This window comes from Struthio camelus, chromosome 5 (genome assembly GCF_040807025.1).
Source record: "Struthio camelus isolate bStrCam1 chromosome 5, bStrCam1.hap1, whole genome shotgun sequence".
In the NCBI taxonomy this organism is placed as follows: Eukaryota; Metazoa; Chordata; class Aves; order Struthioniformes; family Struthionidae; genus Struthio; species Struthio camelus.
In genome coordinates, this window is record NC_090946.1 from 15,856,935 (window position 1) to 15,871,732 (window position 14,798).

At 45.4% G+C, this 14,798-nt stretch overlaps 2 protein-coding genes across 12 annotated transcripts in view; one reads left to right on the forward strand and one right to left on the reverse strand.

The window, feature by feature from the left end:
* HRAS (HRas proto-oncogene, GTPase) overlaps positions 1-14,798 on the reverse strand; it is a 59,385-nt gene that overhangs the window by 42,272 nt on the left and 2,315 nt on the right. For 2 of the 11 annotated variants that reach the window (XM_009674370.2, XM_009674371.2), the window contains exon 1: positions 1,029-1,223. The exons of 8 other annotated variants lie outside the window; for them this stretch is intronic. The gene's annotated coding sequence lies outside the window, so the exon portion shown is untranslated. Of the gene's footprint in view, positions 1-1,028; positions 1,224-14,665; positions 14,788-14,798 lie in introns of those variants that run through there. One more of the 11 variants, XM_068944698.1, reaches the window with a different exon arrangement.
* Positions 13,547-14,798, forward strand: part of LRRC56 (leucine rich repeat containing 56) — a 91,848-nt gene continuing 90,596 nt past the window's right edge. The window contains exon 1 of the mRNA XM_068944662.1: positions 13,547-14,721. Within this exon, the coding sequence (XP_068800763.1) occupies positions 14,411-14,721 (311 nt within the window). The 5' untranslated portion in view covers positions 13,547-14,410. The remainder of the gene's footprint in view (positions 14,722-14,798) is intronic.

Sequence of the window (14,798 nt, forward strand, 5' to 3'; positions counted from 1 at the left end):
TGTAACTCTGTGATGCTGACTCAGGCTAAGACAAGTGGCTTTAATTTTCTCTCCCTCGCTCTAGCCTACACAGGGGAAATAATACTAGCCTACTTCATATGCAGTTTGAAGCCACTAAGCAGTATTTGCAGAGCTGAATCAGAGACTGATGAAGCCTCTGGTAGAGTAGGGGAGGGAACGTGGGTTCTCCGAGATGGGAGACTTTATCCCTGTTCCCCTTCCAAAGGTAAAATGTTAAGGAAATGCTTTACACAAAAGGGTTAGCTCTGTGTAACAGATGCTACACAGAGCATCTGTACATGATGCTCTGGGTAACTAACATATCACATTATTTCCCATGCCTAGGGCTTTATACAGCCTAGGAGCCTTGTCTACAGAGACTTAGTTCCACATATATATTATATTAGGGAATTATACTACAGAAGTAAGTTAGGAAGGTCACAGTTACAAAATCTTTGTGAAAGAGACGGGTGGATCCTGGTTTCTCCCATCAGCTTTCAAGCGCTAGTATATGCACCTGTTCAACTAAGAAAGCAAATAGCCAAACAAAGCCACTGCCCATCTCCCAGGACCTATGAACTGTCTCCAGTTGACAAGGCAGTGAGTGTACTGTCAGTGGTAAAAATTAACAAGTAAAAAGCATCATTTTGAAGGCATATATCCAAACAGCAGCAGGTTGATATCCAGGTAAAAAGCCAATACTGAAGACCAATACCAATGCAAATGCTCAGTGCTCAGCAGCCTTAGGCAGCGTAGGGCGGTGTAAAGGAGCTGCATTGCTCTCGGTGTGGCACGTAGACAGCACTTAGGTTTCCACATAGGCCTATCAGTGCCGAATCAAAGAACAACAGAGCACAACAAAGCTCTACAGGTGGCTACCATCCTATGCAGAAGGCTGTTCGCTCCAGGGCGAAAGCACTGGTTTTGCAAACCAAAACCCTGGGCTAACGTCTCTTTGGGCCCCTGCTGCTCTTTGGGCCCCTGCTGATTTGTTTTCGCCAGTTGGAAGAAATAATGGTAACAATTACCTTAGATGAGCAGGCAAAAGGGACAGGCACACGCTTAGCCACCAGTGATCCACCGCTGACCAGCAGGAACCACAAAGAGCAGGCAAAAGGCAGAAGCGCGCAGAAACTCTGAGAAGCTGCACATGGAGCTGCGAGTGCCTGATGCTGTGCCAGATGCCTCTCTGCTGGGACACTCTTCAAACACAGACACTATTTATTGTACCAAAGTTCAGAGGGGAAGGACAACAATGGAAATAGGAGAGCAAAGCACAGGCTGCGGGTCTTAACTACAAGGCTCTGATACACCTTCCTTCCCGAATTAAAGCCTCCCAAAGGTTTTCGTGTACTCCCCCTAACTGCCATGTAACTGTCTCTGTACCCTAGAAGCAAGAGTTGTAAAGTAGAAGACTTTGTACTGGATACACATAGCTGGGAAAGAGAGCGGGCGTGAGGAAAGAATCCTATAGAGGAAGCTGGGGTATGTTTTGTCTTTCTCTGGAGCATGGTACATATGCTTCCCACCAGGAGTCAGCTAGAAATTTTTTCCCTAACAAATTCTCTGGTATTGCAAAGACACTGCCAATACCTTTGACAGCTCCTGTTCTCTTACTGGGCATGTTATAGTTGTGACTTTTGGTTTTTCACTGCAGAGACTATGTTTGCTATAGAACAGTGATTTTTTTTTTATCTGTTTTAGTTTCAGGACTCCTAAAAATGTTCCTGTGCCGACTCCTGAACAATATCTTTAAGCCTCCTGACAATAGTTGTTGTTTTTGCTGTATGCCTTTTGCAGGCCCTTCAGAAATCACCAGGGACCCCTGGGAGAGCTCTAGAGCACTGGCTGAAAACCACAGTTGGAGAGTTTGAAGTGGCTGTATTGCACACAGTAGATTTCCAGGGCTCAACATTCACTTATGGGGGCCTGAGTTCACAGGATTTATAGCATGAGTCTCTGTAACAACAAGAAGGGTGGGGTACAAAACTGAGTCTGGTTTTCTTAGGAGTCCTAGGATTTGAGAGTAACTACACAAGCATGAGGCTGAGGGTAAAAAGACCGGCAGAGTACCCTCCCCTTCTGAGGCACATGTTGGGTAGAGCAGGCTTGCAATCAGCTGCACAGAGACTCAAAGGCTGACTTCAAGCTCTGCAGGCTCTTGCTATGGACAGATTATTTGCTCTTGAAAGGCCTAGTGCACCACATTTCTGCCACTGGGCTAATTCTTCCTCAGAAAAAGGCACGATGGAACAAGAGCTCCCAAACAAAGGGGAAACTCAACCAGTCGAGAAAATCCTCCTCAGGCTACAAGGCTTTATTCCTACCAGTTGGCTCAACTTTGTTTTTCAGTTCTTGCAAGAACGGCTCTCAGCCATCTCCAGCCTGCTCCCTGTGATCCATGCCAGGGACTTCCAGAGCAATGGTGAACGTTTAGCAACAGTAGGATAGAAAACTACAGTAATTAGCAGCATCACCCCAAAGCCTTATTGCCCTGAGAGCATTTAATAGTGCTCCAGTGTTAGAAAAAAGCCTTGAAGACAGCAGTTCAGCACCCAGAGTGCAGTCCTCGTAGCCATGAACCTGGAGGCACCGCAGAGCTCCTGCTGCTATCAGGAGCTAGCCCCAAATCCGAAGTCCCTATGCCTTTGTCTCAGCCCTGAACTTAGAGGCCTTGTGTCTTCTCCCACTGCAACATGACAGGATTGCTGCCCAGGCATGTGCACCGGGAGCTCGTGGGAAGTATCTGAGTAATCCTGCAGTTACCCGAACTTACACTATCAGCTGCTCAGTCTCAGAGTACAAAAGGATGAAAGAGGGACAAAACATACTAAGCGCTGCCCAATTCCCACTTTTGCCAGTTGAAACTTTACATTGGAAAATTGTTCCTTGAGCTCTATCCCACGAGCAGCTCTATCCCACAGGGAGCAGGGAGACAATCTTTGGGAGGTGTTTAAACACATACTGCAGTTGCTGTCTGAATGATGTCCCTCTAGCCCTCAGCCAGCAAGGAATCAAAATGAAGGGCAGGTTCTTGAACAAGGGAAGATGCACAGGCTTACTAGATAGACAGTATTTAGCCAAGACAAAAAGAGACTACATTCAACACTGTCTTGCTCTCTTTTTGTGCTGCCCTAACCTGCTTGATGTACCTAGTCGAGACATAGGCAAGATGAATCCTGCCTACAACAGACATCTACATGAGAGCCCATCATCTGGACTCTCTTTGTAATCAATGAGAAGAGACAGACACAATCTATCTGACCTGTTTTGTACATTTGCATTAGGATGAGATGAAAGTGCCTATTCTTCTCTGCTGCCTAGGTAAGGGGGCTGAGGGTAACCAGTTGAAATGTTAGATGTCAACATCTGGACAGGTGAACTGCCCGCTGATATTCTGTATCTTGTACTCAGCTTGTAAGCTTTTCAGAGAGGGACTATCTCCTCCCTAAGGCCTGAAGGTAAGACTACACTTCAAATGATAAAAGAGAGGCCTATACCCCAAAACATTCACCACAGAGAACACTCTCCATTATTTTCCCTGCAACAATAGTCCAAATGGATCCAAGTCATTTGGGGGGCTGCTTGGCTGGTGAAGAGAAGGCAGAGTTGCAAGCCTTAACCTGCCACTATGTCAGCAGGAAAAGAAAGTGAAACGTCCCAGGTGCGAAATGCTTCGTGCCATGAGAATTGCAGGGTCAAGATTCGGGAAGTTTCACTTTATAGCTGTCAACGAATAGAGCAGAGCAGGCAGGGAGAGAGGGGTGCGCACACACACACAACAGGGCTGGGCAAAGGACAGAGCGGACAGGAAAAGATACAAGGAATGTGCAAGCCAGGTGCTCCAAGGAGAGGCTTGGGATTTTCAGACCAATTTCAAAGACTCTCTCTTTTTCATGACTATTGATATATGACTCTTTGGGGCTAGCAACATTGGAGTTTGATGCAGAGAAATGCAAAATAATGAGTCTAGGGGCAGTAAGCCAGAGCAGACAGTACATATTAAATGGAGCTGTCATGCTGCTGGACTGGCCAGGGGAGAGTTTGAGGAGTTATTGTAAAAGATTTGTGAAGCTATCAGCCCTAGTGCTACAGAAAATAAAAAAATTAAGCTCAAACAGGGATTGCAGGCAGAATAACTTCCCTCTGACAGCAGGATAAATGAGGAATAAGTTGTTATAAAAGGCCCTCAAATCCAACAGAAGACACTGCGTGACATTTATCTACAGTGGGACTGGACTGAAGGGTTCAACAGACAAAAACAAGTTCAAATTAGCTCTCTGAAAGGATGACTTATTGCTGGCAGAGCTTTTTCTTCCTCATCAACCCGGTGTACAATTATTGCTGAGTCTGCAGGCTCCCATCTCCGCCTTTGAGCAGTACCTCTTTGCATCCTAATCGCAACAAGTGCTTGCTCCCATCATCCCTGCAGAGCAAGGCAAGCTGAGAAAGAGTGAGTGGTGGTTGTTTGGCTCCAGGCATCAGCTGCCAGCCACAGCCCAGTGGCACAACATTTACTGATGGCGGAGCAGGAGCTGTTGGATTATTTTCCTCTTGGGTTTTTTGTTTTTTTTCCACAGGGATTCATACTGAGGTTACTTTTAAGCTGCGAATCAAATAAAATTGTTCTAGATGTGGACTTTGAAATAAAGGAGATAAATACCTGAACTGACCTTAAGAGAGATGCTGTACTGACTGCCAGCCATGCTCCCTGCAGTCAACAGTTTTTCAACTGACTTCAGCAGACTTTGAACAAGACCTTGTAACCCTGTTGCAATGCAATTATTAAGTCCTGCCAAAGACCATGCACTTACAAGCATGGTCTGAAAACCCTCAGCCCCTCTGTTATGAACTCAATTTTGCATCTCTCCACAGGGTACACTGTTCCCAGGACCCTAAACAGGGCTACAGAAACAACTGCACCCTTCTTTCTCTTAACATTTTATCTATTCACCTAAAACTCAGGCAGGCTTTCTCTTGTCTTCCAGAATGTCTTCCAGTTGCCTTGTATTCTCTTTAAAATGGTAGAGATTTCAGGACAGATTCACACAGCTTAATTTGCGCCCACATGTTGGTAACCACAATTTTAACAACCACAGTCCAGGCCGGCTGTCCTGGGTCTTCCGAAGTCCCTAAGCAGGGATGAGAGGGTACAGAGATTTCCATGGTTTTTAAACCATGCAGCAGCAGAGCCGCACTGCCACGATTTATTGCTGAAAGCTGTAACACCTCATTCCTACAGAATATGATCAGACGAACCAACTGACTTTCACTTGAAGCTACAACACACAAGTGTTTGGGGACCTGCAGGGTTTCCGGACAGCAGCAGTAATGCATATTTATACAACACTGGCCTGCATCAGATATTGCAGAACTACGAGGCTTTCCAAAAGTAGGTTTCCACTTCTGCCCGTTGCCAACATGGAGTTTGCTGTACTGCAGGCTCAGCAGGCTGGGATCTGCAGCATGTATCTTCTCAGAAACTGGTCCCTGAATCACACTGTCCTTAATACCAAGTTGGCAGGACAAGTCTAAGTGGCACTGAGCTGTATCTGCCCTTCCTTTCATCACTGCAGGCAGGAGCTATTCTTAATTTTCTATCTGCAGGCGCATCGAAAGATCAGCCCTTTCTTTCCCTATTCAGCACCTTTTCTTCAGAATCCCTTTCATTTCTCAAGCCAGCCAGTGCTAGAAGGTCCTCCCGAGCAACTGCCTGGGAGAATTATCACAAGCACCTCCCTTGCTGCCAGAACGAAATGACATGACATGTGCAAAGACTCAGCAACACTGTCCTGTTCAGCAGATGTGAGGCAGTAGCAAGGCTACAGGTGCCCTTAGAGGCTCAAAGGAGTAAGGAGATGAACCTTAATTCCAGGAATTGTATTTCTGCATAGGCATCTTCCCTCTGCGATTTCATCTGAATAGCCTCCCTCACTCACCTCCTATCCTGAACAGGTTTATTATCTGCTCTTCCATACTTTCTCTGAATTACCCCAGAGGTGACTATATTTCAGTGGCAAATTAAACTGTCACAATACATTCTTTTCTACACTGTTTTTTAAAACATGCAAACCCTTGCTGCCAGAGAATTGCTTTAGAAAGATTAGATTAGGTGCCTGGGAAACAAGTTTGAAAAAAGTAAAGGGTTTTTTGCCTCTTGAAGAAATTTACCTTTTTTTTTGTCCTGGAAAGTTTCTTCTCTTAAAAGACTTTGTCAATTAACTGCATCTTGGTTTTTTAGATCAACTATTCCTTCCATGAAGAGTGCCTCAGAGCAGCTGACAAAGAGGGGGGTGGCTCATTTTGGAATTATCTGCTGCAAACATAAATCAAGCTCCAAAAGCTCTTTGGGATTTTATCAAGCCCCTCTCTGCTCCCCATCCAAAGGATTACAAAGTTTCTTATAAATTGTTCAAATTTTCTTACTATAGTTCCAAACCACAAGAGACTAAGACACTCCAGTTTTACTCAATGCCTTACAGGATCTGTATTCATTCCTATAAACTTGTTCCCAATTTACAGCCTGGAAGATTTACATGGAAAGGGCTGCTATTCCAGCCCTCCATTCATACAATTTTTAAGACTCGATACCCAAAATATGTTAAAATATATAAAAAATAAGAAAACCTTCCTTAAAATGATAAAAGAAAACAAAATCCCACCTTCTTGAGGTTGTCTGTGGGACAAAAGCATTTCACTCCATCCCATCCTCCATTATTTTTCGAATAAGCTTTTCTGTGGGATGTTTCTTTGTTTTGTTTTGTTTTTTAAGCATAACGGCTCACCTGCCACATGGGAAACGAAGCTGTTCAGATAGCCCAGCAAATCAAATTCTCTAATTCCTTAGTTACTACAGAAAGGCAGAGAGAAACTAGGATGGAGCCAGAGACTTTATGCGCAAGCATGGCCTTGGTGTCACCCGCTCTGGGCAGCAAATGCTGAATTACACAGCCAAGACCTAGCTGGACATATGCAGCAAGCTGATCCCAGCACAGCAGGTCCTGCCTGGGAGCGAACAAAGGAGCAACCAGGAGGCAGAGCGGCCAGTAGTGATTGGACTTGCCATGTCCCCTCTTAATAACGAGACACGCACTCTGTAATAGGAGCCAAGAGAAGCTCCAGGACAAGAAGAGAAAGCAGGTTTTACACCACTGCACTGGCCACTTCGCATCACTGCAAAGACTGTACTGCAGTATTCACAGGCAGGGTAACAAGGATGGCATCAAAGCCATCGCAGCGCTCAGCAATTTTGAAATTAGAGCACTTCCTTGCCTCAGGGCATGGCACCTGTGACAAAAGCTGGGCTTACCCCAAGGAAGAAACTGAATCAATACTCAGACTGAGATTGGCTTATGACTATACCCTGCCCAGGTTTAGCCACAGGATCCTGTGGTTTGCAGTGGGGTCACTACCAATCTCTTCGAGGCTAAATAAGCACTCTCAATGGTTTGGAAAACTTGTGTGCTCCAAAGCAGCCTCCTTCCTCAGCCAGCTGTCACAGGTCAGTGTGGCTGGCAGGGAAACAGTGATGTCCGCAAGGCAGCCAGTCGGTGGGTGTCCTAGTCCAACACCAGCTCATGGTCTCTACTACTGTCTCCGCTCAACAGCCTCACGTGGAATTTGCTCTGCACACTGAACCCACGCTGCACTCCACAAAGCCTAAGCTCCCCACGCAGTCTACGCCTCTGCCGTCACGCTTGCCCTGACTCTCGGTCAATCTTATCAAAGTTCATGGAATGACTTCTGACTCTGAATCACCATCTGAGATACATAAAGAGACAGCATTTTCAGAAGATGATGCCTTTCCCACTTAAAAATATCTCTAATTAGATGCCTAAAATCTTTAAGTCACTAAACTTTCAGTTAGAACTAGATACCAGTTGTACAGAGGGATGGGAACAAAGAATTGATCAAGCACTGGACGTGTCTATTTTGACTTTGCCATCTACTCCCAGGAAGGTGTCCTGCTGTTGCCTTCGCAGTGAGTTTCTGGGATGAATGCTGTGGCTTTCATCTCTTCTACACAAGAAACTGTGGTATTATTCTACTTCTGGGATGCTCTTGGGCAGGCATCAGCAGAGAGACCTTCTGCCTCATCCATCCCGTTCCCTGCTCTGCCACAGACCTGGTGAGACCCTGCACATGCCCGTGACTATGAGCCACACCAGTAGGAAACCTCCTTGCTTCTGTGGGAAAGCAGGAACAGAAACACTTTTCCAGATCTAGACCTCATTCTCTCATGCCTCTGTTTCCCACCTCTGAGATGGGCACAGGACTATTTCCTTCCAGCATGAGCGTGTTTTGAGAATAATTACCCTGATGTTTGTGAATTCATGGGGTCCACCAGAATAGCCACAGAGCTGTCAACTGCAAATCAGTGCAGCAGGAAGGGGAAAACTGTTCCCAGGGGTACAGACAGTGGATGTGAGGAGATGATGCTCACAGACTCAACTACAAGTCATGTCCACAATGTACCCCAGCAGAAAGATTAGGTAGAAAGTAGAGCAGGGCTTTGCGTATACTTCCTCATCAATCAGCAGCTACGCTGACTGCCAGATGGGAGGTCACAACACAAACCGATACAGCAATATCCTCCCCTTGCCAGGCCCCCCATAGATATCCTCCAGCAGATAGCCTCATATTTCCTCCCACATCAATGGAGCAAGAAGCCAGCAAATGCCCGTCAAAATAGGTCAGGGAGCAGACCACTTGCCCAAGGCTGCCGGCTTGGAAAGTGGGACAAACCCTCCAGAAAAAGCTGGCTGGCCTCATATCATATAATGCAAATCGGGAAAAGGCCAGAGGATAACAAGATGAGAAGAAATCCTGCGTGATTAATGTTACATCCAGTCCTCGCACACAAGCCAGGGAGGCGAGGGGGTAGGCAGGAGTGAGGGCTAGCACTTTGAAAACTGTACAGTATGCAGCACAGGTTTGCGCACAAGCAAATGCACAAAGGCAAAGGTACTTCATGCATTTGGTGGGTCTGCATGCTACAAAGGAGAGAGCCTTTCTTTCCAAAGAGAAAAATTGTTCACAGCAGGAGCCTAACAGTACAGTATCTGTAATGAGCTATCACCATCAGACATAGATCCAAGGGGAGACGATGGCAAAGTTAGTTGGCAGGATTAGCACACGTACAAGCTGGGGTCTGTCCCACATTTATCCCCAAGAAACAGTGATGTTTTTTCTAAATACGAAATTCAAATGCTTGGAGAGACGGGAATGTTTTGATTTCTCAAGCCCACCCTTTTTCTGAAAGATGAATTCTATTAGGTCTCATAACACTAAGCTCTCTGGCATCTCATTTCTTGCTCTAACAAAGCCAGTTGCACGGAAAGAGCACAGATGCTGCTGTCACTACAGAAATGCATGAGCTAGTTCCACACCAGGAGAGCTGCTCTGGCTGCTGCAGGGACTAGCCAGGATAATGAAAAGGACAAGTGGCTAAATGGGTCATTTGCAGACTCCACTTTTATACATTCAAACTTATTTTACACATATCCTTTCTCTTTGTTTGGAGCAGCCTGTGACTGGAGCTGGATGCAGATCACAGAACTGCAGTGTCAATTGTCAGAGCAGGCTCAACGCTGATATTTGAGCAAGCCCTGACTGCTTACACGACAGTAGCCTGTTTTTCCAACAAACTGCTGATGAACCAAGTTCACTTCTCAGCAAGTCTCGACACAAGATCCCGACTTGCCTCAGGTGTAAGCACTTGCTAGTGAGCCTCTCCTTTGGAGATTTTTCACAAGAATCTGCTTTTCTCAAGGGAGACGTTCCCAAGCTCTCCTACTCTCGGCTGCCCGTTTTCTGATTCAACCTGGATTGGCAGGATAGCCAACGCTCCATGTTGCACAACAGCAGCCTCAGCAATAGCTTTTTCCACAGATCTCTTTCTTTTACTCAGTTCTCTTCCTGCAGAGCCTTACTGAAACACCCAGACCTGTCCCTCCCCTTCAACCCTGGCATAAAGGAGAATGGGGCAGTCTGGAGCAGACACTTTTGTGCATACTTGCTTCTCTAATTTCGCTCCTACCGTGGCTTTTTAGATCTCACTCCCCACCTCTCCCAGTAACAGGACAACATCCTCTTCATTTCACAGGCCATAGCTTCTCCCTAGTGTTGTCTGCTGTTCTCCCAAGGACGCTAAACAACAGGAAGATGTACTGGCAGCACGGAAGAGATCCCTCTCCAGAGAGCCCAGATGCAGCAATGCCTTTTTTTGTAATTGCCAGGTTACTGCTCACACACACTTCTACATTCAGCTCCACTAGTTCTTGAGTTTAGCTTAAATGCGATCAGATTCTGATTTGCAGTGGCTTTAGCTATGCAAAAGGAAAAATCCACTTTTAGTTCGGCCCAGTGCTGTATTATGCAAGTAAGCTAGTCTGTTGCTTCCTTTGCATTATCAGAGCACCCTTTACCCAGGGCATGTTCCCCTTTGGGCAGATATACTGGATTAACCCATCAAGCACCCCAGCAGCTAGATCAGTATTAGTCTCACTTAAGAAGAGGGCCCAGTGAAATCAAACATCTCAGCCAAGATCAGAGAAGAAGTCAGGACTCCTGGGTTTGTAGCCTTGAACTTTAACCACAAAGTCATCTTTTAGCTTCAGACTTGGAGAGAGAAAGGAGCTGCTAGAACAGTCCACTTCACCATCAGATGGACACCACGAACAAGTTGTACCTTAAGACAGGTACCCCACAGCCAACACGGAAAGAGTTTTCCCTTTGCCTGGAAGTCAGATGATTTTACTGCATACACAGCAAGCTGTAAAACTGTGCTGCAGCAGTGAGCAGCTGATAATGAAGTTTTACTTTTACTGAACTAGTCATTAAACAGTGCTGGTCTCATGTTATAAAGAGACCAATAAGTAGATGGCAACATACAGAATAAAACCAATCATCTTGAAGCATTTTCCTTCGGGTATTTATAATTATAAACCAAACATCAACAGCTTCACCCTCTCCCTGCTGTAAATAATTAACTGCAAAGGAATATTCCTCTTGGCCCCATCCTCCCCAATCAATTTTACTTCATAACTACATGCTGTCTGGATTGCTCACTGTGGCAATGCACTGGAGTGTTATTCAAAACATTTCACATGACACAGAGGGATGGCATAACTGTTAACATTAGTAAAATAGAGACATTTCCTTATGGGTATGAGACAATCTCATCATATAACTCCTAGTAGTTAAAGCACAGTACTATGACATTCATGACTTAGCTCATCCACTGTGACAATACCACCGCGATCATCAGCTGAGAGACACATCACACTCCCCTGAACACTTCCATCACCTGTCTCTAGACTGTCTGAGCTTTAGCTCCACGACAAGACAAGAATTCCTCCCCTAAAATATAAAGTTTTCTATTCCTTTCATTATTCTTAACAATATTCCCAATAGATTTCACCCAGGAAAAACACAAATCTTCTCCATAGGAGACAGCATTTTCATTTTTAGGACACCTTAATCTTTTAATACTAAGTTTACTAAGTTGAATACTCTCTTTCTGCCCAAGTAGGCATGCATGATAACCTGTCCACTTCTTGTTACTACTCTAATCAACATGTCACTCATACAGACTCTGAAAACATGAGGTGAGTGAGAAAACCTTCAAGAGGGCCCAGGCTTCTCGCAACAGCCAGAAAACCAAGGGAGAGGCAGAGAAGCATCGCCACTGGGCAAACATCTGCATAGTCATATGCAGTCACTGGGGTTAGTTCAGCTGGCTATTAAGTGTTCCGATAAAAATGTGCAGCACCACCAAGAAGGTGGAGAAAAAGGTGAAAATGGGCTAATTTAGAATGAAAAGGCATGGAAAGAGAGGTAGAAGAAAGAGGCAGAAAAAAGACAGAAAGAAAAGATGATCTGCAGAACAAAGAAAGAACAATATAGGGAAAGGAGAAAGAGTTAAAGGAAAAGTTAAAGGAAATAGATACTGAGGACAGTTCAGGAAAAGATAAAGCATGAAAAAGTGGAATGAAAACTGGAAAGAAAGGGTAGCCTAAATAAAGCAAGAGGAACGTGCCATGGCAGAGCAGTTGAACAGCACTTAGCAAACAGATCATTTGTTTAATCTCAGCCGTATTTGTCAAATAATTTATTTAATACTCTCTTGTGGTATCCAATCAGCTATAAAGCTGATCAAATACCACTTTATAAATGTATTATTAGATTAATACAGGTGAAATTCAAATATATTCAACAGTTTTATTTTTATATGCTGTTTAATAAGCCCTGCTTATAAGTTTACACTTAAAAATGTTAAATAGAAAAGTGATAATAAATTACAATTAGATAAGAGTGCTCAGTACACAATCATTTTCCTTTTCTAGACTGACAAAAAGCACAGTGACATAACAAATCTTGAAGGATGGCAGACGAGACATGGCTTGACTGCCTTTCCTACCTCTTCCCTTCTTCAACACCTTCCCTCCAGAAAGAACCACTCTCTGCGTGTGGTAATTTTTGTCTCAATTAAGGAATTCCCCCATATTCAACTTCAGAAAGCCTTCTTGAGCCAAGAGCACAAAGTTTCCAGTCCCTACAGTCACAAATGTGTTAGGGAGAACCAAGCATAGGTTAGCATGAAGGTAAATTCAGCATGGGCAAACAGCAGGAGGGGCAATGGTGCTGTCTGGCTGCAGTCTCTGGAAGTAAATGTTTATGTTTGTGAGATTATCTTTGCCTCCCTCCAACACAGTTAGACGAAAGAGACTGATGTGAAAAATGACGTACTGGTAACCTACTCTCACCAGGAAAAGCTTCCTGAGTACCAGTTGCCATTTTCAAATCTCCTTAGGAGAACTAAGATTAAAAAAGTCTATCGGCAATTTTCAATCTGTTTTTCCATTTGTGAACTCATATAGTTTTGCAATAGTAACACAAACCCCTCTATACATTTCACATATGTAGGCCGCCGTAAATAACAGATGAACTGGGCCTCCCTGTGTATTTTGTCTCACCTCCTTGGAGTGGCCTCTGGACCCCTCGAAGGGTCCTCAGACCACAAGTGGAAGGCCACTGAGGCTGATGAATGCCATACACAGGGAGGGCCCTGCAGAGCGCCTTATAAAGTGACACGGGGCTGTCAATGAGGAAACTGCGACTGTCACTTTCTAACCTGACAGAGAAAACCGTAGGAGGTTACTCCCACTACTGCTGCCCATTCACAATATACTGTAGCCAAGAACTAAATTTACCGCAACAGAGAGCCTCACCAAGGATAACTCCTTGGGGCTATCCATCAGGTGGAAAAGTGTCCCTCAGGCTGTAAGTCCCGTTTAACTGTTATGACATAAGTGATACCCCAACCTGAGGTAATTATTGCTAATTTTTTGCAAACATGGAAGGTATTTCCTCACATACTTAATCTTCTTTTTATTGTTACAAAAATAAGGAAAGTTCACTGCGACCAAAAAAGACACACTGACACCTCAAAGCAGACTTTTCTCCAGTGAAAACACTGCCAGTCTCCAGACCCGCCAAGGAGACTGAACGAGGAATTCAATCAGCATCAGCTGCACTGGTGCTGAAATGGAGCAGTTTGCATGTTATTAATCATGTGGGGGGGAAACCTCTGAGGAGCAGAAAGAAAGGACTGTCAAGCCTGAACACATGGAGGGGAACTCACACCTGGATTCAGAGTCATGGCTCTGTTACAAACACCCTGTGCAAAATCAGGAAAATCATGCAAGTCTTAGTTTCCCAGCTGTAAAATGAAAATAATCTGGAGTTCTGCAAGGATGAATACATTAGTAATTCTGACCAGGAGAAACCAGTGCCCATCAGCCTTATCACTAACCACCTGGACTTCACTGGGAAGAGCAACCTCACCATGGGCCCAGTGCAATCCCCCTTTGCACAGGTGTAAGGCATCTATGTGAGGCTGAAGGGGGGCAACACGATTGGCTGAAAACCCAGCAGAAGCAAGGCTGGAGGAGATAAAGCATCCCTTTCTCACATTGCTCTCTCCCAGTTGGGGTGGTGTCTCTGGGGAAGGTAATACCTTGGTAATCTTGTGTGTTCAGGTAAGACTTTGCACTAGCTCTCTTGTAATTCTTTAGTTAGCACAAAGCCTAGTGCCTTTTCTCTGTTTAAAACTGGTTCTTACTTGAACCTGTAAAATTTACCCATGTACACCAAACTGGGATGATGAACCCTTAGTAGGGGCTTGTATCTTAAAGATCTCCCTAGGAGTAACTTTCATGGTGAGCAGGCTCAAGGGAAAAAAAAACATTAGGTCATTTAAACAGTCAAGCTATTCCTAATATGTGCTATATAGTACTTGTGCTTCTAGCTGTTCTAAGCATTTCTCCAGTCACTCCAGAGTTTGACAGTCCTCTCTGATTCCTAATCAGCTTCCTTTTGTCTACAGGCAAGCCCCGTTGCTTCCCGAATGCTCACGGCAATTAAAAAACATATCCCTGCCCAGGATCCATATGGGCCGAGGGAGCTGCCAGAAGACCCCTGCGCCTGCTTGGGGCGAAGAGGTAGCACGGCCGGGGCCCCTCCCAATGCCCTTGTGCAGCAGGCAGGGTGGAGGCAGCCTCAGCGCGCCGCAGAGCCCCGGCGGCAAACCTCCCTCAGCAGCAAGGGAGGTGCTGACGGCTCCGCAGAGCTCCCACACGGGGCCTGGCTGGGTGGCACCTACCTGCACCTGCGTGCTGCGCCTCACCCCCACCCTGAGCTGGGTGATGCCTTGTGCTGGTGTGTGTCGGGGATGACAAGCGCTGCTGAGGCTGGCGAGTTGTGGGGGTTTTTTCTTTCCTTTTCTGGGGGGGGGG